This window comes from Rosa chinensis, chromosome 6 (assembly GCF_002994745.2).
Source record: "Rosa chinensis cultivar Old Blush chromosome 6, RchiOBHm-V2, whole genome shotgun sequence".
Taxonomy (NCBI): Eukaryota; Viridiplantae; Streptophyta; class Magnoliopsida; order Rosales; family Rosaceae; genus Rosa; species Rosa chinensis.
This window is the reverse complement of record NC_037093.1, coordinates 8,933,286-8,960,368: the sequence shown is the minus strand read 5'-3', so window position 1 is coordinate 8,960,368 and position 27,083 is coordinate 8,933,286. Positions and strand designations below refer to the sequence as shown.

At 40.1% G+C, this 27,083-nt stretch overlaps 1 protein-coding gene and 1 long non-coding RNA gene across 4 annotated transcripts; one reads left to right on the top strand and one right to left on the bottom strand.

Moving 5' to 3' along the window:
• Positions 1–321: 321 nt before the first annotated feature.
• Positions 322–3,685, bottom strand: LOC112172366 (adenylyl-sulfate kinase 3). 2 transcript variants are annotated; one of them, XM_024309677.2, is made up of 8 exons: positions 3,100–3,685; positions 2,868–3,008; positions 2,526–2,675; positions 2,322–2,440; positions 2,142–2,226; positions 1,364–1,410; positions 745–853; positions 322–660 (listed from the first exon to the last, which is right to left on the bottom strand). In XM_024309677.2, the coding sequence occupies exons 1-7, from the start codon at positions 3,314–3,316 to the stop codon at positions 755–757; spliced, it is 858 nt and encodes a 285-aa protein (XP_024165445.1). In that variant the 5' UTR covers positions 3,317–3,685; the 3' UTR covers positions 322–660; positions 745–754. The 2 variants fall into 2 exon arrangements, with proteins under 2 accessions (XP_024165445.1, XP_040365755.1); XM_040509821.1 differs by having other exon boundaries at positions 322–853; positions 3,100–3,682.
• Positions 3,686–22,738: 19,053 nt separating this feature from the next.
• LOC121050141 lies at positions 22,739–25,564 on the top strand. 2 transcript variants are annotated; one of them, XR_005802097.1, is made up of 5 exons: positions 22,739–23,013; positions 23,763–23,868; positions 24,014–24,113; positions 24,915–24,993; positions 25,184–25,564. It is a non-coding gene; the product is annotated as an uncharacterized LOC121050141 (long non-coding RNA). The 2 variants fall into 2 exon arrangements; XR_005802096.1 differs by having other exon boundaries at positions 22,742–23,013; positions 24,915–25,564.
• The last annotated feature ends 1,519 nt before the right edge of the window (positions 25,565–27,083 follow it).

Sequence of the window (27,083 nt, the reverse complement as noted above, 5' to 3'; positions counted from 1 at the left end):
TTTGATTCTTACTTCTTTTCTCTTTTCTTTTGTTTAATCAAGTTTTTTGCCCAGCAATTCAAGAAGATATATTCATATAAGAGCTACTCGGTATTGTGAAATAAGAAATACTTGTTACTGACGAAATTGCCATTCTAATATCCACAACATAGTTCCAAATAACATTAATAGAATCAGGAGAAGGAATTTAAGAACGGAAGGGTTTGGAATTTTTCCATTGCTAATTTGCTATACACACTACAGTAGTTGGCTACTTGGTGGAAGAAGAATAATGGAAGTAAGGAACTTAAGAGCAAGACATGAAAGTGATTGACCACTCAATTAAACAATGTTTGCAAGAGTTAGCATAAACTGTATGGAATGATTCGCAAACATGGACGTAAAAAGGTGCCAGAAAAGATCTACAAACTACTATTGATCCTTCAAGTTTGTAAAAAATCTCCAGTTTATTATTTACAACGAGGAGAATGTGGTTCCTAATAACATCAAAATAAATATAATAGGGCTACTTGCTGGACGAAGAATGAAGAGCAAAAGAAAGAGGAGGGATTAATTAATTAACCAGTTAATGCTGTCTGGATTGATACTGCAACAGTTCTCTCAGTTCTGGAAAGGCGCAAAAGCATGACATCCAATCAAACAAGTCATTTTTTTCTCCGTCTGTTAAGATCAACTCCAATAAGGACACCAGAAGCAAGACCCATGCTGCATACATCGTACTTGTGATGGTCAAAGGAAGCATACCAGAAACTTTTTAAGCCTGGAGGAACCCCTTCTCTTCTAAGTAAGAAATCACTTCTTCGGCCATCTCGCATGGGGACGCACATTCTCCTCCTGTATGCCTTAATGCTATCTATCAAAAGAATAAGGAGACAAATTGACATCAGAAAGATTGTCCTTTCATATCATAAATACAACACAGATATCAACCATAGCATATTATAGTTTACTACAGTATAGGAGGCCCAAAACTAATGTTCATGGTTATATCTGACATGTCACCCAAACATACCGTATACATTAATGTTTCAGTCCATTCTGCACCATATTCCTACAGAGACTTGTCATACAAATGCAGTTGAAATGATGCTTGCATGCAATTTAAAGTGAATAATATAAATGCTTCATATCTAAATCATGCAAAGCCTAAATATTGTATACAAAATGTCCAGCATTTTGGTTTGCATGCAGAAGTGCGAATTGGACTTCTGAGGAAAAAAGAAAAAAGAAAAAAAAAAGAAGCTGCAATTTTGCTGCAAATCCTTGGCTCCTTGCTGTAACATCACAAGACTATCAGAGGGCCATTGCCCTGTAGGTGTCCACTTGTGCAAATCTATTCTATTTTTCTCAAAATAAAACATACCTCACAATTTAGTGGCGACTCATATGGATCATCAATCCCAGTGAAACCTGCAGTTTCAGATAGACAGAACATAAGGAATAGCCCATTTTGAACTAAACTTCAAGTAAAAGAATATAAATCTGGAGGAAGATGCAGAAGGAGGGGGTTCCACATAGGATCCACAAAAGTATGTCTAAGTGACAGAAAATATAGCAATGTCTCTAACATTACGTCAACAAAAGGTAGAGACCAGGATTTGCACTTTGCAGTATATAACAAATGGATTACAATATATAAAAACAGTACTTCAGTGCAACACACTGATTGTATGTACATATCCTTATCAATGCTTGCTATTGCATATTTTGAAATGGTAAAATTTCCAGCATAATGGAGAAAACCTTACCAGCACGCAAGACTTTCCCTCAGCACATATTACATATCAATAGTCCTATAGTTTTCAACTTAAAATTGTCCAAGATATAAATCAGTGATGACTAATGAATAATCAGAGACACAGTCAAGGATCCATAATGATATTTCTAAATTTTCTAACTTCAAGAAATATGCATGTCAAAGAACAAATGAAGAAGTTCCAAACACCCACATCTACAGAGCTCCAGACAACAATAACAAAAAGTTAAGAATGTTGCAAAATGATTTTAAACATAGGTAATATATTCATTAACAAGATGCTGCTTGGATCTCACAGAAAGAATTAGAAAAGAAAAGATTGTTGTAGCAGTAGTACCATCCAAGCAGGTGGTTAAAGATTAATATACAAAGCCCATTTTAGTACCTTTGATCTTCCCTGCACGTGCAAGCTTATATAGTCCCTTGGGGTCTCTGGCCTCACAAACATGGAGTGGAATGTCCATGAACACCTATAACACAAGTGCTTCTATTAGTAATTTTATATTTCAGCAAATACATTAGATATATGGACAAAGTTTCGCAGTTAAAGCACCAACTAACCAACCTCAATAAACTCTCCAGCAGGCAATAATGCACGACAGGCATCACGATCCCTTCTATACGGAGAAATCAAGCTAGCAATACAAATGACTCCAGCATCGGCAAACAGCTTTGCCACCTCCCCTGAATAAAATCAAAGCCAGATGCTTTCCTAAGTTACTAAATATTAACGGAAAAAAGAGGGTATACAATGACACATTACACATACCAATCCTCCTTATGTTCTCTGCACGGTCTTCTGCTTTAAAACCAAGGTCACGATTCAAGCCATGCCTGACATTGTCCCCATCTAGAACATAAGCCAGCTTTCCCCTGCGGTACAAGATCCCACTCAAAGCACAAGCCACAGTGCTCTTCCCTATCAAACAACATTTGCAACACACATAATTAGCAGGTAATCAATGGATTATATCATCCTAAATTCACAGTTTTGATAGCATATAGCATATCAAAATCCACTTATTTACACGATTTCGCTTCTCCTCCAATTAACATGCTCCTCATCTATATGGATCGTGAAACTTTTAAAAAATTTAATCAAGAAACTAACCTGATCCACTAAGCCCAGTGATCCATATAACACACCCTTTTTGTTTCAGCATATTTTCCCTATCTTCTTTCTTCACCGAGCACTGGTGCCACTGAATGTTGGTCGAATTTCCAATCGAAGACAACAAGCTCCCATTTTTATCTATTCCATCAATTAAAATTCAAAACTTTACAAAACCCAAATTCAAATAAAGAAAGAAAAAAAAAATAAAACCGCAGAATTCAAAAACTACCTGAATCCCCAGCGTGCCCATTCAAATTCACGGTTCTCGAACCCTCCACATCCATCGCCTTTATCACAAACAAACCCTTCTTCGTCTTCAAGCTATCTCCACAACCGCCGCCGCCGCGAAAGTTCACAAAACCCAGCTTCGAACAAGACGACGACGTTTCGAGCCCTGTGCTCAGCGCAGGCGAGGAAGATGCCCATTGCAACCTGCTGGCATTCATATCTCATAAAACCCAATTCCACAACAATTCCAATAGGGGTGGAAAGAATGACCCAAAAGGATATATATAGATTGGGTTTTTTTGGGAATTTATGTTTTTTGGAGGGAGGAAGAGGAATGGGTGTGTGGCGGTGAGAAAGTTTCGGGGTGTCGGTTCGGAACGGCGTCGTAGAGTGGGAAAAACCAACGGTCACATTCCTCCTTTCAAATAAATAGCTAACATGGGACTTCTGTGAATGGTGCAGATTCCCAGGGATGTCGTGGAAGCGACGTCGTCTGGGCTTGGATGAATAATAAGTGCAAATTTTTTGGGGGTTGGTTTTCTCGTGTTTATTTGATTGATTTCTTGCCTTAGGGACCAAACCACGAAAAATTTATTTCCTTGCGTATGATGGGGTATGGTGATTGATTCTTTCTTTATGAAGAAAACACTGATTAAAATGAGATCTTGGATCATGAATACGGGTTTATCTTTCACAATTTTAGATTATTATTTTTTTTCGATATTTTTGGGATACAAATTTTAGACTATTCAATTATAATTGCATCCATTTCGTTAGCCATGATTTAATAATTGTAATTATTGAATGGTCCCATTAGAGAAAAAGCAAAGTGCAATGCTTTCCAATTTTTCCAAAGTTGTCATGTTGAGATAACTTGACAAAATGGTTTCCCCTTTAGCCCTCTTTAGCTAGTTGGTTCATTACACTTGCCAATTCATCCCAATTCTTAAAGTCAGAGTCAATTGAGATATTGACATGACAAAATGGTTTCCCCTTTAGCCCTAGTTTAGTTAGTTGGTTCATTACACATGCCTAAGCTAAATGAGTAAATTTCACTTTCATATATGTGTGCTTCCACCTAATAATCCACATTTGTTTTGATTGGCTGAGCAAGTGTGGAAAGAAATGTTGATGAGTTTAACATGCAAAAAGATGACTAATAATTTGGTCTAGTGAGGAGTTACATTGGTTAAAGGATTGCTTTACATTGTCATACCACTACTGAGTCATTATAATGTAACAACAAAACCAACCAGACAAATGATGAAGGCTGTTCTTGTGTATATCCAGAGCAACAACCAAAAGAGTTAGAATTAGGCCTTGTCACTATGAGGCGTACGTCATTAGTGATATAGGTGATGTATGATTGTATAAATGCAAAATATGATCGGGTTGGAATCAAGTAAGGATTGTAAATGATCAATTTCTTCGTATGCATTTCATAACTTAGATAAAGGTTAGATGCAACCTTAGTCCTCTAAAATGAGACTGCCATCTTTCAAAAAAAACTATAGGCTAGTCAGAGGCAAAATCCTAAAAATGAAGTGTTACCTTCACACCATGACCATGAAATGAAATTTATACTTTATCAATGCACAAATTGTTAACACATACATTTCTACTAATCCCCATTATTCTTTATACCTAAGGGTTAATGTGTTGTGCCAAACATAACTTGTTTATATTCGTATACTGCTTGCATTGGCGCCTGGAATGATTTGTTCTCAAGTGATGCGATAAAAAACAAAAAAAATTGTACAATTACTTTTCAAATACATATTAGAACAACTAATCATTGCATCCATGCAATAGTTTGTTTTAAGTTTTAACGTTTCAAGTTTAAGTCTTGCATGTCACAAATTGTGTCAAATATGTGGGGTCCTCCCCCACATAAAAGAAAGGGCTAAATACTAGTTAGTACCATGTGGTTTAGGTCCAAAATCAATTCAGTCTCTGGGCTTCTAATTTCATCAAAAACACCCCTGCACTTTCAATTTTGATCTAATAGGTCCAATTCATTAATATTTTGTTATGAGTTTAAGTTATAGTTGGATTATTTGGTAAAAAAAATATTTATTTTTAAGTAGGACTCACTCCTAAATTGACTATGCAAGCCACCTCGACACCACATCATAAAACATAGACCATATATGAGCCACGTTAACAAGTTAAATAACTTCAATTATTGGAAAACTAACAAATTGGACGTATTATATCAAAATTGAAAGTGCAGGGGTGTTTTTGATGAAATTAGAAGTTCAGGGACTTAATTGATTTTGGACCCAAACTACAGGGTAGTAATCAGTAGGGTTAATTACATATAAGTGTATCTTTGAATGTTTTTTTAGCCATAAGGCCACCAACAAGTTTTTTCCCTCATAAGGCCACTAGATTAAAAAAAGTGTTATATTTTAGATATTAAAAACCAACATATTTACATAAATGCCACTAGAGTAAAAAGTCAACAATCATTCTCTCTCTCCTCTCCGGCAAGGTCTCCGGCCAACTCTAGCAGGTCTCCAGTCGACCTCCGGCGAGTCTCCGGCCGACCTCCGGCTAACTCCGGCGAGTCTCCGGCCGACCTCCAGCGACTACAAAAGGCTACTGTCACTAACACCAAAAGCTACTGTCGCCAGCAATAAAAGCTACTATGGTGAGATTTCCGGCAACCTCCGGCGAGGTCACAAAAGCTACTATTACCAATAAAATCTACTATCATTAGTAACAAAAGCTACTCCGGTGAGTTTCCCACGATGTCACAAAAGCTACTGTCACCAGTAACAAAAGCTACACTCTCTAAAACCAAAAGTTACTGTCACAAACACCAAAAGCTACGCTCACCAGCAATAAACGCTACAGTCACCAACACCAGAAAGCTACACTCACCAGTAAGAAAATCTACTCTCACATCACCAAAACTTACTCTCATCAACGCCAAAAGCAATAATCAAATAGAACAAAAGCTACTTTCAGAGACTGAGAAAGCTATTATCAGAGACTTAAGAAAACTACGACAATATAAAGGATACAATAAAAATAAAATGCTACTGGAATCGAGAAAAGAAAACATATTCAATGTTACAAAACGTATGCAGGGTTCAACAATAATGTAACTATATAAAAAGCTACTTCCATACTTGTAAAAAGCCACTATTATAGTTGTAAAAATCTATTACAATAGTTGTATAAAGCTATTGTCAATGTTGTAATGCTACTGTAATTTTTCAATGGTGACGCTCTAAACCCATAGGCATAATTTTGCCCCTTCATCACGAAACTTCATTTCAAACATTTCTTGATTAGCTGAACGATCTCTTGGTCAATGGAGGCTTCAATATTCAAATTCACATGATTTTCGAAATCTACTACTACAAATGCAAAGGGAAGAATTCTGCAAGAATAAAGATACAACAAAATATTAGTATTTGAAATGAAATTAAAAACGGCAATGTATTACTATGTCGCAAACATGACACGCTTTATCAACTAGATAATTAAAAATAAGTAATCTAAATAGCAACGGCCATAGGTACAGAAAGCTACTATAACACAAATACAAATCTATTGGACCAGTTCTAAAAAGCTATAGGTACAGAAAGCTATTATAAAATATGTACAAAGCTACTGCACCAATGAGAAAATGCTACTAACATAAGTACAGAAAACTACTATAGTACATGTACAAAGCTACTGCTAGGGATATTAATTGTAACAAAAACCAGTTGATTATCCATGTTAATAGTGAAACACAAATCTCAAACAAGAAATGCTAGTGATAAGAAATCACAACAGGAAAAAAAAAACTGAATTTCATACAAAATCTTAATTTTCCAATTTGATAAGGTATTGACATAAAACAACTTAAAATCAATCAAAATGAAAATATAAAAGCTACTGACATCAACTTTAAAATATACTAACATAGGTATAGAAAGCTACAATCACTGTAATGGAAAACCACTAGAATAGTTACAGAGAGCTGCTAATTTGAAAATAGAAGCTACTGACATCAGCTTGAAAAAATAATAACATAGACACAAAAAGCTACTATCACTATATTGAAAAACCACTAAACAATTATAAGGAGCTACTAACTTGAAATAATGAAAATGAAAATAGAAGCTACTGACATCATGCTGAAAAGATACTAACATAGACATAAAAAGATACTATCACGATGTTAAAAAGCCGCTATAACAGTTATAGAGGATTACTGTATACTATCACTATACTTAAACCAAGACATTCTCTTCAGGCATCTAGAGATATCCATAGGATTTCCCATGTACAAAGTAAGCCATAAATTCCCCTCATTACAACAAACTAATGGTTCATAAAATTAGACCTAAAACAGGACCAACAAGAATACAAAAAACTACGAACAGTAACAAACTAGAAAAACTCAAATCAATATTCCAATCCTACTTTTCCTGAGGTTACGAAGCACAAAAAGTTTGATAATACACACTAACCATCCATACATAAAAACGCGGTAAACAAAAAGATTAATTAGGTTTTTAACTAAGCAAACAGAGCAATCAATCTATCAACCAGAACCTTACAACAATATAAATCTTGAGCTAACTTTAACTGATTGGTAAATTAGCTAAGCGTAAAATGAAAATATACCTTGAATCTCCGCTAGGTCTCATAAGGCCGAGCTCAACTACCGCCTCGAGGCGATGGAACGTTTTGTTTCGGTCATAGAGATCCTCGAAACCTATCTCCGGTGAAGGATCTGAGAGCAGCAAGAACTATATGTCTCACCTCTTCTCTGTTCATAAATTTCACCAAGATGCAATTGCAGTCACCTCCAATCTGTAATTGCAGCGATCACCAAGGAACATGGAGACGACGGAGCCGAGGAGCACAAGGAAGTAAGGCGAGTCGGCGTAAGGAAGCTCGTCGAACAACCAGGGGGGAGTAGTTGAGGCCTCGCCATCGCCATTAGAGGATAAGAGGAGAGGTTGGGATAAGACTCTGGCTCCGGCAAGAAAGAGAGAGAGAGAGAGAGAGAGAGAGAGAGAGAGAGAAGAAGACAGATAGATCTGTAAAAGAGATAGGTCTGTAATGTAAAGCCGGATGGAATTGGGTTTGTTAGGTGAGAGGGTAAAATTGTCAAAAAATAAATAATTTGGATATGCAAATGGCCTTATATGTACAAAAAACATTAGGTAGCTTTATAGCTAATTAAAGTTTTAAAATGACACTTGTGAGTAATTTTCTATAATCAGTATTTAGCCCTAAAAGAAATGAAACATTAAATTCTTGAGTAGTCTACTTCTCCTTAATTAAAGGAGTAGTCCCATAAATTCATAAGGGATTTACTTGTCTATGAATCGTTTTGTTTCTTTTCTTTTAACAAAAAGAAATAAATTACAAAATATAATCTCTAAAATAACCCAACATCATTTTTTTTTTTTGAAATAAAATAACCCAACATCATTAATTGGTCAAAGTTAAAAGTCAAAGAAACTTGATTAATAAAAATGGAACTAAATCTTCTAAATATCACCAAAAGCAATAACCACATCAGTATTAATTAAGCAAATAAGGGTTAAAGGTTAAATTTTAATAATTCGAGTTTATCCTTTGCTTAGTTAAGGTATAACAAACAGGTAATATAATATATATAAATGGCATGCAAGTCAATTAGTGAGAAAAACTCGCACACCGTTGCCCGTGACACTCTATGGGCCTAATATCAAAACCCTCCACTAGTTGTACTTTCAAGCTCTCACCCAGCCTGATTGTGTTGCTTTTCCTCCTCTTCACATTGGAGCGGGGCATTGGCTATTTGAGTATTTCCTCACTTTATTGTGCCCTTTGGTTCTTTTTTCAGTTTTTTCCTTTTCTTTTTAACTGTAAAACTGAAGTAGAAGATGTATATATCAGTAGTTACTTGACTACCACAAGGTTTGGTACCATCACCAGATCCCGCAGGACTTCCCATATGCCATATCTGGGACCAGATCCAGTACCCACCATGTCAGTGCTTCCAATGGGCGACACTTTGGGTGACGAAGGCCTCAGACCTGCCAAATAGAGCTCATCTAAGTACACACCAGAACCTGCTATAGCCACAAAGGGATGAACTGCATCCCACATCGAATAAAGGGGAAATGCATTTCCCATACTAAGATACATAAGTCAAACTCAACCACCTTCAAAAGGTAATAACTTCTCCTTCATTATTATTATTCTATCAAATTACCAATAGAACATAACTTTATCATCGAAGAGGGATACCTCTAAGACGGTTTATACCTCTGACATTTGTGTATTTCTCCCTGACAGGGTTTCCGAGTTATCTTGGTAACCGCTGGTTGGTATAGCATTCTGTCTGACGACCTCAGAAAAGTCAACGGAAACATTGGCGCCGTCTGTGAGAAACGACTAACTCTACCCAATCAATGGCTAGGCAAGCAGAGGCAGCGAACGCAGGCAAAAGCGTTGCTCGGGCACTAGTATCCTGTCCCGGCGCTTCCATGTTTGAGATACCTAGCACTAGAATTGAAACTCACGGACTAGGAGCCTTGGACTCGGTGACAGGCAACCCATCACTAGTCCCAGATCCTTTAACCTCAGTTTCAGAAATTAAAGCCATGTGCGCAGACGCCATCATCCCCAGGGTAGCTATGACGAACTAATGGCCACCGCTATCCGGCACACACAAGCAAAGTTTGAAACATACTGGGATAACGTGAAACAAGAAAGAAAAAGAAATACAACCACTCCGGCCCTGGTGGCAAGGGACAAACCCAAAATGAGGGAGTGGAGCTAAGACGAGGTCCGGACACCCTATCCAGCAAGTAAGCGAGGCAAGGAGTCCTCGTCCAAGTCTAACGAATACTCAAATAAGTCATACCACCGAGAAGAAAGTCACAACAGCAGTATCCCAAGACCACACAACCACCCAGGTATAAAGTATTCACTGTTATGAACGCTTCGTATGAGAACAGGGTTGAGATACCCAGGCCGCCACCACAAAAATTTTTGAAGAGTAAACTTACCCAGCAAGACACAAGGAGGTTCTGAAGTTTTCACGCTGGACACAATACCAACCTCTGTATGGCTTTGAAAAATACTATTGAGTCACTCATCCAGAATGGCAAACTCCAAAGGTACTTGCCCACTAAAGAGGTAGGTGCTATTGATATATATGGCCAGATTCTCACGATCCACAATATGGGACCAAAAGACCTACAACCCCAAGGAAAGAAGCGGGGTACACGATCCGGCCACGCCAAGGTATTCAACTTCCATAAACCGAGAAAGGAGGGCAATGTATCCCGGTGAAAGTCAATCACTTTCCTAGAAGAGGAGGAAGGGAACCTTAAAATGCCTCACAATGACCCTTTCCTCATCACTCTTCAAATGGATCACTACATCACTTCCCGAGTACTGGTAGATGTCAGTGCGTCAGTCAACGTACTATTTTGTGAAGCATACAAAGTATTGAATAGAGGACGATCAAAGTTGTCACAAGATAACCAGCCTCTAATTAGTTTCTCCAGGGATATCGTTTAGCCATTGGGATTTGACTATCTGTGAATCATGGTGGGGGAAAGCCCAAACTGCTCAACCATTAAAACATAATTCATTGTGGTCGACTGCATTTCATCTTACAACGCTATCCTGGGCCGCCCAGCATTGTGGCGCCTTAAGACTTTCATGGCTAGCCATATGCTAATGATGAAAGTTCCAACCCCAGTAGGAGTAGCAATGATCAGGGGAGACAGGCTATAGCAAGGCAATATTATGCATTAACGGTTTCCCAGGGCAAGGGAAAAACTAAAATGCTATCTGTAATAGCGGAGCCCTCGCCTTTTAACAGATACGAGGACCCTAGGGACGACACTGATATGACGAAGAGCACCCTGGTGCCGTAGAGGATATTGAGGAGGTTGTTCTATCAAAAGAGTACCCGAATAGAACCGTCTGGATCAGTACCAAGTTGACTCAGTCAGTCCGGGATAGCCTTATCTAGTTTCTACGAGCCAACTCATCCTCCTTCGCTTGGTCTTACGAGGACATTCCCGGGATCCCTACAGACATAGCCATGCACAATCTTAGTATCATCCCTTTGTCGAACAGGTAAGACCAAAGAGCAGAGCTTTCAACCAAGACAAGTACAAGGCCATCCAAGCGGAAGTGAAGAAGCTTAAGGCCATCAGATTCATCAAGGAAGTAACATACCCACACTGGCTAGCCAACGTAGTCATATTACCCAAAAAGACAATGGAATCTTCGGGTATGTGTGTCGATTACATAAACCTCAACCAAGCGTTCCCCAAGGACATTTTCCTATTTCCAAGAATCGACCAGCTCATAGATTCCACATCTAGGTACCGTTTACTCAGCTTCATTGATGCTTTTAGTAGGTATAATCAAACAAGGATGAATCTCGCACATGAGGAACACACCTTCTTCACTACTGATAAAGGCCTTTACTGTTATCAGGTCATGCCCTTTAGACAAAAAAAATGTTGGACCACGTATCAAAGACTCGTCAACTCTATGTTTGTAGATGTCATCAGTACCATTATGGAGGTATACGTGGACGAAATGCTAGTCAAGAGTCTCACCACTGACGATCATGTCACAAACCTGGCAATCGTTTTCACCATCATCCTACGCAACGGTATGCGCATGAACCCTAAGAAGTGCATCTTTAGGGTCAAAATAGGGAAGTTCCTTGGCTATATCATCAGGAACAGGTACATCGAGGAGAATCCCGAGAAGGTACAGGAAATTCTAGACATGACATCCCCCATCCTTCGCAACTAGGTACAATCCCTTACAAGTAGGATTGGTGCCCTTTCACGATTTGCCACGAGACTCACAAACAAGTGTGCACCTTTCTTTAAATTGCTGAAGACACAGCACATCGAGTACATCGCCTGAACCGTAGAGCACGAGGCAGCATTCTTGGGTATCAAGGCCTACTTGGCCGCGATACCATTATTATCAAAACCTATTCCCAATGAAATGTTGTACATCTACCTAGCTGCATCTGCGACGACTGTCAGGTCAGCACTCATCAGAAGGGACCCCAACTGTGAGTACCTAGTGTACTATGCAGGCAAGGGCTACACAGGCACAGAATTACGGTACCAGACATAGAGAAGATTACCTTGGCCCTCCTTATCTCAGCCAGAAAACTTAAGCATAGTTTCAGGCACACTTAATCACAGTCTTCACCAACCACCCTTTAAGGCAGGTACTTCAAAAGCCTGAGACCTCGGACAAGCTTGTTAAATGGGCCATCAAATTAGGAGAATTCAATATTCACTACAAGCCCCGGACAACCATCAAGGGCCAGGCAGCAGCGAATTTCATTTTCGAGTTAATCCCTACCCTGGATGTTCCAGCTTAGACCCCGCATAACCCACCGGCTTCAAGCCCCCAACCATCAAGCACCTGGCAGCTCTATGTGGATGGAGTATCAAATAAAAGGACAAGCGGAGCAGATATTTTGCTCATTAGCCCTAACGACCAAATCTACGAATACTCCTTAAAATTTCCATTCAAGGCATCCAACAATGCAATTGAGTATGAGGCACTTATCGTGAGGCTGCAGGTGGCTCGGGAAGTAGGTGTCCAGCACCTCAACATCTTTAGCAACTCCTAGTTAGTCGTAAATCAGGTTAACGGGGACTTTGAGGCCAAGGAGTCCCAAATGTCATCTTACTAGGCCCTGGCCAAGGCATTAGTGCAGCGGTTCACCACATTCATAATTACTCAGGTATCGAGAGCAAAGAATACTAAGGCAAACGTTCTTGCCAAGCTCGCAACAACTCCACCAAGTACTGCCTACGGGACCATGAAGGTGGAAATATTGGACAAGTCGAGCACTTCAAAAACAGTATCCAAGATATTCGCCATCGAGACCACCGAATCATGGATGGATCCAATACTCAAATACATGATCGATCGCCTAACCCCGAAGGACAAAGTCGAGGCTAGGAGGTTACAACCTAGGTCAGGCCGATACACAATCATGAATGGTAAATTGTACAAGAAGGGTCATAACTTCCCCAATATCAAGTGCGTCACAAAGGAAGAGAACCACAGGATCTTCAAGGACATCTATGGAGGTGTGTGTGGTAACCACGGAAGGGCACGATCTCTAGCGCACAAGGCCTTATGCGCCGAGTACTTTTGGTTGACTATGTTAGCGTTGGCTGAAGTTGTATCCAGTTCTTGCCATAAATGCCAGATGTACGCTAACATCCCTAAGGCAAGGCCTATTGCTCTCTCCATTCTACTTGCACCTTAGCCTTTCTGCCAGTTGAGACTGGACCTCATCAGTAAGCTCCCTACAGCAGTAGGACAGTTTAAGTACACCATTGTAGTGGTGGACTACCAAACTAAGTGGGTCGAGGCAAAACCCCTAGTGGCTATCACGATAGACAAAGTCAAAAACTTCTTGTGGAGGAATATCTACAGTCGATTTGGAGTTCCAGACACTATCGTCATGAACAATGGGGCACAATTTGATAATGATGAACTACGGGCATACATTGAGAACATGGACACCAAGATCTTGTATGCCTCACCAGGACATCCACAAATAAATGTCCAGGTGGAGGCTGTCAACAAAATAATCAAGAAAATTCTAAAAAAGAAACTGGAGGATGCCAAAGGACTTTAGGCCTCCAAGCTCCCGAAAAAGTTGAGAGCCATCAGGACAACAACAATAGAAGCCACCGGTGAGACACCTTTCTACAAGGCTTTGAGCACAAAGGCAGTACTCCCTATCGAGACAATTATACAAAGTGGAAGAGTCGAATACTTTGATGAGGGTACTAACACCGAAGGTCACCAACTGGACATAGACTTACTTGCGGAGCGTCGGGATGTGGTGCACATGCATAACCTGACAAACAAGAGGAGAATAACCCGCTACTATGATGCCAAGGTTCAGTCCCGTACACTTAAATTGGGGGACTAGGTCATGAAACAAGTATACCCGGAACCAAGGGGATTGGACGCTTCCTGGGCAGGTCCCTATGAAATCATTGAGGAAGTCGGCCCAGCCACTTTCTACATCCAGGACATGGACGGAGTTAGGTCCCGGCACCCTTGGAATTAATACTCAGTGTCTAAGGTACTATTACAAGTAGCTCCCAGAGCATCTTACCCTACCTTTTCTATCATCTAGCTATGGCAAGCTATCCATCGGATACTTATTTTGTATGGGCCACCATGTGGTATTTGAATGGAAAAATGAATTATTTAGACTATTGCTTACATTTACCTTAGCCACTAGGCATCCCAGATACCATCGGCTATAGTTTTAACTACTTTATTCCAGTAATAAGTACTTAAACATAAAAGGGCAACAAGGTGTAATTGGAAGCAATTTTAATCCCTTTCAACATTCCCATTCAAGTAACAAAAAATTACAGTAATCAACAAAAGCCCGGACTCCCAGGCAAAGGAAATAATTGAAGAGATACCCCAATATCAGCTCAAGGCTATTGTTCAAAATATGGGTAAACACTAAAAAAATAATAATAGTAATAAAAAACAACAACAACAAAGAAAAAATCCTACTCCCAGGCCTCGGTGTGACTCCTGGAGGCATCACCTTTAGCTGCAGCCATTTGGGCTTCATGTTCTTTTTTCTTTTTTTCCAACAACCCCCATTAGAACTTGCCTTCATCCATGTACTCGGTTGCCACCCATTCCCGGTACTTTGTATCACCGCCTTATCCTGGGCAACTATGAGCATGTCTTCCAACTCTGGGGAGCCTTTATACTCCATGATAGCCTCCTAGCGGTCCACGGGAAGACGACCCTCCAAGTACTCCGCCTTGGCTCTCTAGGAGTTGGCTTTCTCCTCTGCTTCCCGAAGAGATTCCAGCTCTTTCTTTAGCCTCTCAACTGTCCCCTCCAGCTCCAAGATCTACTTCTTCATCTCTTCCAGCTCACCCACCTTGGAGGTGAAGGAGTCAACCTTTTATCTCAGGGAGTCCTGCTCCCTCTCCAATTTTTACCTTCCTTTTCATGAAAATACTTCACCTACCCAGACAAGCTGCTTACCTCTTCCTTCAAGTTCATATCTTTTTCACTGGCGTCGATTACGTAAACATTGTATAGTGCTTGTGATATTATCATTAGTAACAGAGGTACGCAAAATTATAAGAGGATGTGAAAATGTGCATATGCGCATCATCGACTCCTACGCTAGACGACGATTCTGTTGGGAAGTATTATCTTTTGCCCGTACCCGATCCAATCAATATCCTTCAGATCCTCGAGCATCGAGCACACAAACTTTTCATCTTCGACCCATACTCATCCAATAGCTACTTAATCGTTTTCTTGGAGATGAGGGGGATAGCAGGACATAGCATACCCAACGATTAAGATAGCTCCGAGATCATATGGTGACTCTTTTGTTGCTTCTTTGAGCCGAAAGGTACCGAAAACATCCTTGCCTGTGTAGGTCACTTCCTCCTTGTTGCCACTCCGATTGAGGTAGTGGTAGTGCCTTTTCCTCTTATCTCTACAATGCATCCCCTCCTCACTCCCCAGGGACCCGTTGAAGCTTGAAGCTAGTTGTTGCCGCCTTTCCCTTATCCCGGTCCATCATCGTAACCACGGTACTCGGACTTTTGCCCCTCTTCACAATGGGAGCATTAGGATCCGGGTCCCCATACCCTTCATCGGGAATCTCCAACATGATTTCTTTGATTTATCGCTTGGTATTCTTCAAGGCCAGATCAACAGCGATGCGGAGGGAATCCTCCCCTTCGTTGATCAGTGCATCCATCAGCTTCTCATCTTGCATCATGTCCACGAGTTTTCCTTTCCGGGGTTTCCTCTTGGGTATTTTAACTGCAAACAAGTTTCTGTTAGCAAAAAAAAAAAATTATATGGCTAGCTCACTGGGTACTCTTCCTATCCCTAACTTGTCAAGTATAAAGAACTAGATGAATCTATAAGAACTCCAATCCTCGGGATTTCTCCTCTTAGCATACACTCTGGCTATCATCATCCTCTCCACTTCGGATAAACTATAGGATAGATCCCCGTTAGCTTGGAACATTCCTGTAAGGTTGTACTTCCTGTTCTTTATCTGCCACCACCCCTCAGCAAGGAAGACTTTGTTCCTTCACTTCTTACTTTGAGAATTGGGCAAGTCAGTTACCAGTGGCTCATAGTCCTCGGCAATAAAACTAACAGTACCATGGCTCAAAGCCTTCTGCGAGTACACCACTCGATACACGGCTCTGAACTCGTTGATTGATGGCCACCCCATATTGCATAGGTCCCATATCATAATCATGGTTAGCATCTATCACCTGTCTCCACATATTTGGAGTCAACTATCCCAGCGACAAGTTCAACATCCGTAGGAGGTACTGCATGCACCTTGGCAATGGTAAGGACAACCCTTGATGCAGCTGATTCTCATGGAAAGCCATCCACCCAGGGGGTGGGTTCGCTGCCAGATCACCGGGACCTAACGGCCTCAACTCCACCTCGTGGGGTATTCCCCATCTACGCCTCATGGATGTTATCTCCTTCATTGTCATACTCCTCACTGGTTCATTGCAGACAGTCCCGTCCACTAGGGTGTATCGGGGTTTGGGCAAGCCTTCGGGTATTGCAACCGTAACCTTATCTCCCCCCCCCCCCTAAGATCCCGAACTCTCTCCACTCTTGGAACCACTTCTGCTCTCAGTACTCACCATACCACTACCAGAAGATACAATATCTTTACCCCTCGAACTCCCCTGTGTAACTATCCTTTCCAAGTATCGATCTATGTCTAATTCAGCCTGCCTTACAGCGGCTTGGTGAGAAGATCCCGCACCCCCAACCTCAGTGTTTGTTCCTGATTCCATTCTAGCCTACAAACACTATCCCGTTGAATTATGCACCGATATTTGAAATCAGAAACAAAGGGCATAGGAGTCAGCCTAAATATCAAGATCGAGGGCTTTACTAAAGTTCGGATCACTCCCCGCTTCAACTTTAAACCCAGAATCCCCAAAAGGAACCCAGAAACCCCAATAAAACCAGAAATCAAGTGAAACCTAAATCGCTATCTAAAACATAGACAAATCCTATTCGAACTTGTTTACCAAATCAAACCTTATCATTGTATAATGCAAAAACAGCAAACACAACAAAGCTAGTACCTAAACCCAGAAACATAAAAACATGTATAGAGACTCATCAAGAAGGGAAGACAGAAACACATACCTAACTAGCACGCTTTGATGATTGCGCTTCCTTTCGTACACCACCTCTCCTAACTCCTGCGACCACACTAGTTAGACACAAACCACGGGTTTGCATAGAAAAGAAGCTAAGAAACAAAGGCAAGAATGACAGAGATGAAAGCAATAGCAAAGAGGAAACACACTATTCTCTTTCTCTCTTAAATTCAAGGAGGGTAAAATCATAACCATTGAAGCTTAAAAGCCCCCAACCGTCAAATTGGGACACATGTCCCACGCACCCTTTCCACTCCTATTACACGAACAGTCAAACAACTGAAAAGATGCGCATTTATTACCACCTCGATAACCGACGCACCACGTGGCTCACATACACACCAAGTGTTAAGCCATCAGGTACAAAAGACTCAAACCCTCATCCAACCCCATCAGGTACAAGAGGTTCAAGCCTTCATTTCAACCCCATACGGGCATAAGAGGCTCAAGCCTCATCAAACCCCATCAGGTACAAGAGGCTCAAGCCCTCATCCAACCTCATCGGGTACAAGAGGCTCAAGCCCTCATCCAACCACATCGAGCACAAGAGGCTCAAACCCTCATCCACCCCATCAGGTATAAGAGGCTCAAGCCTTCATTTTACCCACCGGGTACATATCACTGTAGCTTAGCTACCTGTAGTGACTCGATCAAGATATTCCTTCATCGGGAACTTAGGGAACTCCATATGGGCACAGTATCTACCAAACCTTGTGCCAGAACTTATCAAGTCCCTACCCAAGAAACATCTTAAATAGGAACTTGGGGGACTTGTACATACCAGCAGTTACTTGACTGCCACAAGGTTTGTTACCATCACCAGACCCCGCAAGACTTCCCATATGCCATATCTGGGACCAGGTCCAGTACCCACCATGTTGGTGCCCCCAATGGGCGACACTTTGGGTGACGAAGGCCTCGGGCCTACCGAGTAGAGCTCATCTAAGTATACATCAGAACCTGCTATAAATACAAAGGGATGAACTACATCCCACATCGAATAAAGGGGAAATGTCTTTCCCATACTGAGGTACATAACTCAGACTCAACCACCTTCAAAGGGTAATAACTTTTCCTTCATTACTATTATTCTATCAAATTACCAATAGAACCCAACTTTATCATCGAAGAGGGATAAACCGTCTGGTACGGTTTATACCTCTGACATTTGTGTATTTCTCCTTGACAGGGTCTCAGAGTTGTCTTGGTATCCGCTGGTTGGTATAGCATTCTGTCTGACGACGCAGGAGAAATCAACAGAAACAGAAGACTTAATAGTCTCTCTTTCGTGATTGAAAGATTATGAGTTAATTATTTACCAAAATATATATATATATATATATATATATATATATATATATATTAGTTAACTAAAACATGGCCGGAAGATGTAATAAATCAAGCTGGAAGCATTAATTCCATGTTAAAGTGTGCTTGCTTTGTGTCTTCTGATTCTTTTCCTATGTTCCAAATTTGTTCGAGTGGTACGCTGTGAGCACGATTGCCCAAAGGTTGCATGAGCACCTGAACAGATGAGCTCAGTGGATGGCAACCATATGTGGCGCTCTGGGTTTGCCCAGTTCCTTCATGGGCTTGGTGTGGACGCTTACGAGCCCACTAGGGTATCTTCTCTGCCTTCTGACATCTCCAGCGTCACCACTGGACACTACCACTCTCTTGCCGTCACTTCCCAATGTTATCTTTGGGTCTGGGGCCGAGATCGTGAAACCTAGCTCGGCCGCAGAGGTCCTGCTTGGAAGTAAAGCTACACCAACACATCAACTTTTCATTTTCAGACGCAAATCTATCTAAATATGTACATAACAGAAAAAAGTAACTCAAAATTATGCTCTCCTTCAAGTGGCTGGTGTGAAGTTGATATTTACAGAACAATTAAAATATCGCATTCAGAATAGAAGAAATAAACTTTTGCACTAGTAACAGAGATACACTTGAGCAGAATATCATCCTGAAGTAGAATTCTATAAATTCTCTGATGGTAAAAGAAGAATATAGTGTATTCAAATTACAGAATGAGTTAAAGCACCAACATAATTGTAAGTTATTTATAACAGCAACTGTATATTCCAACCATAGTTGTAAACCCATCGAAACTGTTTGATTCAATCTCAAGTTTGGTAATTTTGAGATAAAATAAGCCGAGAAATGCTAGTAGATGCTATTTCAATGGGAACTTGATGAGTCGATCCGCTTACACGAGAAAGTCAAATTAAGTTCCGTTAGCCTCATCTAAAACCCACAAATCAGTACAATGTACCTGCCATTGGAATCGGTCAAAATGACCTTGGGTAAGCTTCCTTCTCCTTCTGTAACCTTCTCCTTCCGTAACCTTCACTCCAGAGGTAGCACTCTCTTTGTATGAAGTATGAACTGGCCATAGCAATGACAGGCGACGTTTGAAAACAGTACCTGATTAATTTTGAAGTGTTGTGTACGTGAATATTACAGGTTTGGTGAGTGGGGCAATGACAGAAGAATTAACAGACTGATTGAATCGGCGAAGGTTTGGTGGAGTGAGGGTAGGGGGTGAAATGTGCATAGAAGCCACCGCCAATTTTTTTGATGGAGTTTCACTCCCTCCATTTATTATCTTTGCTACTGCTAACTAGACTCTATGGGTGCGCCACAACCCGCCAAAACCCAAAGCATCCAAAATGGAAGTAAATTCGGATATTTTTTTGAGTGGTTCTCCATTTATATCTGCTAGATCAAATTATTATTAACCCCATTTTGAGGCCCAATATAACAGGTTGACCTGATAAGAATATTATTATTATTATTATTTTTTTTAAGAAAATGATAAGCTTGTGTTTTGGGAGGAATATGAGACAGGGAGAACCTTCTTTTTTGTCATTTGACTGAAGACGGCTAGTATCCACAAGGGGTGATAAACAAGTGGCATAACCTGCATCAAAAAAAAAAAAATGCGGCATAACAGGCATATATCCGTGGTGGAATAGTCCCACAGCAAGCTTGCAGGTCGCACACAATAACTTTGACAGTGACAAGACCAGATCAAAAAGTCCATGATCTCCGACCTCAAAGCTCATTCCACTTGGCCTATTAGATGTTTTTTTTTTTAATTTTTTTTTTATGACATATTAGATATTGTTTGCACACGTATAAGTTTCCGACCCCTCTATATAATCCCAAACCTTTCTTTTTTATGCATCTATCTCTGACAAAAAAACTTGTTTTTTCGATCTCTTTCTATTAAGCCCTTATCCAAAAGTCCATGGCTGATTTCCGCCATCAATGGCCATCCTTGGTCTTACCGCCTGAACGTGATAATATCTTCGTCATATTCAACATTGTTCTAGTAGACTTTGCAAGACAAACAGCCCCCTCCACCTTCGCCATTTTCACTTTCATCGTTCCAATACTCCTCACCTTTATCGAGATCAGATTCCCAGCAGCCGGAATACTGTCTTCTCCATTTGAAACCCACCATACCACGTTCATGGTAGCCATGCTCAGCTTACTTGGCTTCTGTTGCTTTGCCATTGGAGCTACTCTAAACTTATTCCCAACTCACGCTAGAAAACTTTGCATGGCTATGAAGTTAACAGCTTCACTCTCAGTGGCTTCACTTGTTTCTCTTCTGCTTCCCAAGCCGTGGGACCACGTGCCGTACTTGACCTACTTCTTGTATAATACACGCCGGTGTCTAGGGTTGGTCATAAATATATTTTTGGCTTATTACCACCACGTTGCGAGTGGATTTGTGCGTACCTTACGCGCGCATCAACAGCAGTTGAGAAGAATGCGCCCACTGTTGCCGCTGACAGTCAATCAGCCCAATGTGTCCAACCAGCCAATTGTGAATCATGGATCGATCACGGAAGTCAGAACCCTCCACTAATTGTTCTTTCGGGCTTTGTTGTGCCCTTTGGTATTTCTTTTTTACCGTAAAGCAGAAGTATGTTAAAGGAAAAACATATTTTGTGCCTTCGTCAAAAGACTGACGGAGAGGAAATTAAGGAATTAACGATTACCATCAATCAGCACAATTATAGATCAATCAGCATTCAATGTATTTAATGTAATTAATATTTCCGTTGTAATTCTATCCCTATATAAAGGGACTATGAAATGAAATGAGTAGACCAATTCCAATTGTCATTTTACTTTAACACGTTATCAGCACGCTCAGTGCTAATAACCAAGAAGAAAACTTAATTTTCTAGTTTCTTTCTTCTTCGCGTCGAAAAAGCCAAAACCCCTAGAAGAAAAAAAAGAACTTTTTCTTCCTTCTTCCTGCCGCCACCAACTAAAAAAAAAAAATTTCAGATCGACCTTGCATCAGACCCGGTCTCAGAAACCAAAACCCATCCTTGCAACCCTCCACAGCCGGCCTCATCCTTCCCGGCCACCTGCGCAGCCCTCCCCATTGTTAAAAAAAAAAAAAATTCAGCCCGGCCAAGACTGGCCCCATCCTCGCTGCCACCTCCCACCAGCTGCTGCGCTGAGCACCATTACATCCCCGGTCTGCAAGCTAGCCTCACAACCCGCCCGCGTCTACACTGCAACAGCAGCACTCTACCTCCAGTTTCCGGCATCGCTGCCTCTAGCCCAGCGCCACCGGCCCCACAGAACCTTCTTCCGCCCTGCACCGCCGGAGCCCGCACGACCTGCAAGCCACCTGCAACACGCTGCCCAGTGCCCCCACATCACCAGCAGCAACCGGATCTGCAGCCCAGCGCCTCGTCCCTCTGCACGCTCCCCAGCGCTTCTGTCCCTTCTGCTGCCAGCCCACATGCACAGCAACACCTCAGCCCAGCCTCCGCCCACTTTTGTCAAAAAACCAGAAGGAAGAAACAGAGAAAAGAAAGAAGGAAAAGACGCGGAGGAGGAAAAAGAAAGGAAAAAAAAAAAAGACTGACCCGGCCAAAGAAAAGATTGGGCCCAAAAAAAAAAAAACAGCAACAGGCCTTGCTGCCCAGACAAAAAAAAAAAAAACAGGCCTGCAACCCAGAGAAAAAAAAGAAGAGAAAAGCAAAGAAAAAAATACAAGGCCTCCTGGCCCACTGCTGAAAAGAGAAAGGGAGAAACCTTAAGTACAAAAACATCGCTACGCACACCTGCATCAACACTCGCGTGTGCTAGGATCGTTTTGTTTTCTCGCAATCAAGTATGTTTTCTTTATTTTGTTTTTATGATTTTAATCAAGCATGTGAATTTTTTTTTTTTTTTTAAGGGAAATGATGGAAAATGTCACATTAGAGTGTGAAATGATAAAAAGGTCACCTAGTTTTCCACTTGATAAAAAGATCCATTATAAATTGTTAGTAATATTAATTTAGTCTTTATGAATAATGAAGTAATGTTAAAAAAGGTCAGTTTTAATTTTTTTGATTCCCATTCTACCCGTAGAACCTAATACACGTTTATAACCGTGCATTCAAAATATGAGAGAGAGAGAAAATCTCTTTTGATCAGATCGATTTGATCGGAGATTCTCTCTCCAAGTTTCTCTCTCCGCCGCAGCTTCCGATTGCGTTTGGTCTCTCTACGATGATCCCATCCTCCAAGTCTCCCTTCAAATCTAACAGTAGCCGATCACCGCCGCGCTTTCCAAGTTCTTCTCCGACGTCCTCCTCAGAACCTCGCCATCGACGTCAGAGACTTCGAGGCTCCGAAACGGCGCAGTTTCGGAGGTTATTCGCTGTATCAGAGTAGAGATTTGGCTTATCAGATTAGAAATTAGGCGATTGTTCATAGCGGCTTTGATTTTGGAATTGAGCTTTGGATGAAACGATTATAGGACTGTTTATGCTATTTTCATTTTTTCTGGATTTGATCCAGAATTATCAAACTCGTGATTTCGATCTAGAATTGTCATGAATTTCTCAAGTATAAATTATAGGTTTATCTATCCACGGTTTTGATCTGTGATTAATTTTGATGTTGAATTTGATAGAAGTTTAGGAATTATGAAATAGGTTAGTTTTTCTTTTCTTCAATTGATGTTCTTTATAGAAATTGTTGTTATTCTTTTGATTGATATAAACTCTGTTGAAATTAGACGATAGATATAGTTCATTGATTATGTTGATTTAGTTGCTACTGAACATTGGAAAAGAATCGGATTGAGATACTAGACAATAATGGAATGTAGAAAGTAGGGAGAATTGAATTTGAGGATAGATGCAATAAGTATTGTAATCATTTGTTTTTCATTTTTGTTAACCTAGTTGTGAAATGAGCCTAAGGGCCTTCTCAGGTCTTAGGTCTCAGGTCTTAAGTTCACTGGTTAGTGAACCAGTGAGAGAATCCATTCTCCAGGTCGAACTCAATACTTCTGCAAAAACTGAGATTTATTACTTGTGTAACTTAAAAAATGAGGTCTTGTTATGTTGTCATGGTCCTGTGATAGATTCTCAAATTTTTATATGTATGCTTGCAGTTCTACTTTCAAAATGGTCGTCCACCACCTAATGGACTTAATAAACAACGTCTTTCCAGAATTGATGAGCTTTTCAGCAGTCATATGAATGGATTGCAAATGCAAGGTAAGATGTGTATCTGATTTGTTATTATGCAGATAAAAGAAACAAAACCTCTCTTTCTATTCTTTGCCAATGCACTTTCCAGAGATTAAGGAATATAAGTTCATTTTTAGTAAGGGGTTTATATTACTTTTTTTTGCTTATGCAGAATTTAAGACGGTTACAAAGGAAGTATGCAAGCTACCAACATTTTTATCTTCTTATCTCTTTAGAGAGATAGATACTGGCTGCAGTGGAATAGTGGCTAGGTATGCAGTTAATGTAATTTAGCATACTAGATACAGGACCTAGTTATTGGGGGATCTGAACTCTACAAATTGAGAAAAAAAAATCTATGAAATGATTGTTCTCATGTGTTTCATATGTGGTCATTATGTACTGCAATTTTGTATGTCCATGTCTATGTATATATATATATATGTGTGTGTGTGTGTGTGTGTGTGTGTGTGTGTGTGTGTGTGTGTTTGTGTGTGTGTGTAGCACTATCTACCCTATCTAGATATAACATTATGTTTTATAGTATAAAATCAATAAGACCATCTATTACTAGATAGCCTATTTTCTGCTAACTTTAAATTGGTTCAGTGCTAAATATTATGTTGCAACAAAGACATGAGATCATTGCAGTGCTCTCTAAACAATATTAGACTAGATATGCAAGAAGGTAAAACCTCTATAACATCTTGTAATATATTTGAGTAGACTCCGACTATAATACAGTTAAGCGTTGATGACTGAACAACTTTGCTTCTTTCACTTTGTGTTATTGTCTTTCAAGAAACTGCTGGTGTTGACATGTTTTCCTAAGTAATTGACAACATACGTCTCATATCCATTACATTTACCAGACTTAAAAGCAAGGATGCAGACAGACTTAGAGATTTCTTTGAGCTGTACTGCACTAGAAATGCAATACAATTATTCTTTTGAACTTATATAGAAACCACTTGTTTACATATATAATTTGTTTCATTGATCGTCACACACATGCAAATAATTGTTTGTTTCAAATCATGGTTTGTGGCTCTTTTACCACATTTCTGTGATAGAAATGCAGATTGTACGCACCAGCCTTGTGCTTGATCAAGGTTTGGAAAATTAAAAGTTGAAAGAAGCAGGGATGTGAAGGTTCAGACTCTTATCTACATTTTCTTGACAAGTTTATCTCTACTCTTTACTGAAGGAAATTGTCCCATTACTTGGTTTTTGAGAAAACTCATCATATCTTATTCCACCATGTAGTACACGTGTATTCCTAAAATTTGCTTTGGTGAATTGAAGTGTTATATTATATGGTCTTTGTTTGTGTTTGTGGTAGAAATTGATGATTTCAGTGGCTTTGGATAGTGATGAGACAATGTTCATGTTTAGAGAAGCCAAGACGTCCTTATGAGAAGGAACATTCGGATGTTGAGCTGAAGCTTGTTGGAGAATATGGGCTTCGGCACAAGAGGGACTTGTGGAGGGTCCAGTATGCTTTGAGCCGCATCCGTAATGCTGCTAGGGAACTTCTTACTTTGGACTAGAAAAATCCTCGCCGTATCTTTAGACCCAGTTGTGGTTATGTTTTATTTGGTTTAATGTGCTTATGGGAGGTTGTCCTAATTGAAAAAAGTGTTGTGGTTGTACTTTGACTAAAATCACTTGAAATCTTCCTGGAATCACAATAAAATCTTCTTACTAATGTTTTGAGCATACAGTTTTGTCTTATGCTTGAATTCATGATAGCTAAATTTATAAGCTATTGATTTTCCTTATTCACACTTAAGATTGTCAATTGTAGCAAGGGTAAACAAGGGTCTTTCCCGCAGAGGACTAAGGTTATAACTACTCAAAACAATGTCACAAAAGTGACCACTGTTCCTAGCGAACAGCAGTCGAAAATCTAATTAAAAACCTAATTTAAACTACTTAGAAAATTACGAAAATTTACAGGGATGTACTAGACACAAAGGGCGTCCAGCACACAAAATTTGGTGATTTTTGGATATTTTTTACTATAAAAATAAAATACATAAAGACAGAGAACAGAAAGAAAAACGAAACTGAAACAGATTTGAGATTGGTTGATATCAAGAGAATAAAGCTAGCTAGGGAAGATGCATCCACCCCCGACAATCACACACAAGACAATTTTTTCAATCCTAATTCAATTAATCTAGATGAAGATGCTCAGGTTGGCTCGGTACGCTTGAACACAACCTATTACCCTTTCTTACTTCGTACGCTAGGCAGGAAGTGCTCTACACCTAGACTATTCCCTAACAATGCAACCTAAAGGTACGCTTATTAGATTAAACATGCAGAGATCATTAAGGTCTAAAAGAGTTTGAGACATCACTAGGCATCGCAATAAACTTAGCGTCTTGCTAAACCTAGGACTTAGTTTACTTGATAGTGAAAACTAACAATTGCTTCTCTAGAAGGTTTGAGGAGTCCAGCTATTGACACAGGCATCAAACAATCAAAGCATTAGAACCCTAACATGCATACTAAGCGTGCACTCAAAGCATACAAGCAAGAATTCATCAATGGAAAAGTAGTAAATAAAAGTCTCATCTTGGATTAACAGAAAATAACATCAAAAATCAAATCATATTGTAGTTCATGTCTAGGGGCTTCAAGCAGCCCCCTAACTAATAAAAACTATCTAAACATAGAAGAAATAAAACTAACTAAAGAAGGGGAGGAAGAAGAAGAGGGCCAGAGCTGCTGCGGATTGATCCCTTTTATATGCTTAGAGGTTAGGAAATCCAAAACCTAAAAGAATTTAGGGTTCACGTGCTTAGGTGGAGTTTTCCTATTGGCGTTTGATGACTCATTCAAACCATTCACATCATGCCATTTGTCCATCATAAGTCGGAATATGAAGCAGAAACTCGTCCTCGGGCTTCTTGGTGTGATTTGGGCCTCGAAACATAAATTCCCGTCCAACCTCAGATTCACGCGCAGCCTGACCTTCTTGTACTAAATCGGCCATAACTTCCTTTAGAAAAATGATATTGATGAGCCGTAAAAATATTTGGATACTAGACATCCAAGGATTTCCACCAATATAAAGATCATTCTCTGGATCGTTCTGAGCTGGTCTCAGTGCTCTGTCGAAGTTAACTGATCTGCACAGGCAGATTTCCCGATTTTGCTTTTCAATCCCTCTTTTACTTCTTTTCTTCTTCTTTACTCCAAGACACCTATAAAACAAATAAACAAAGTAAATA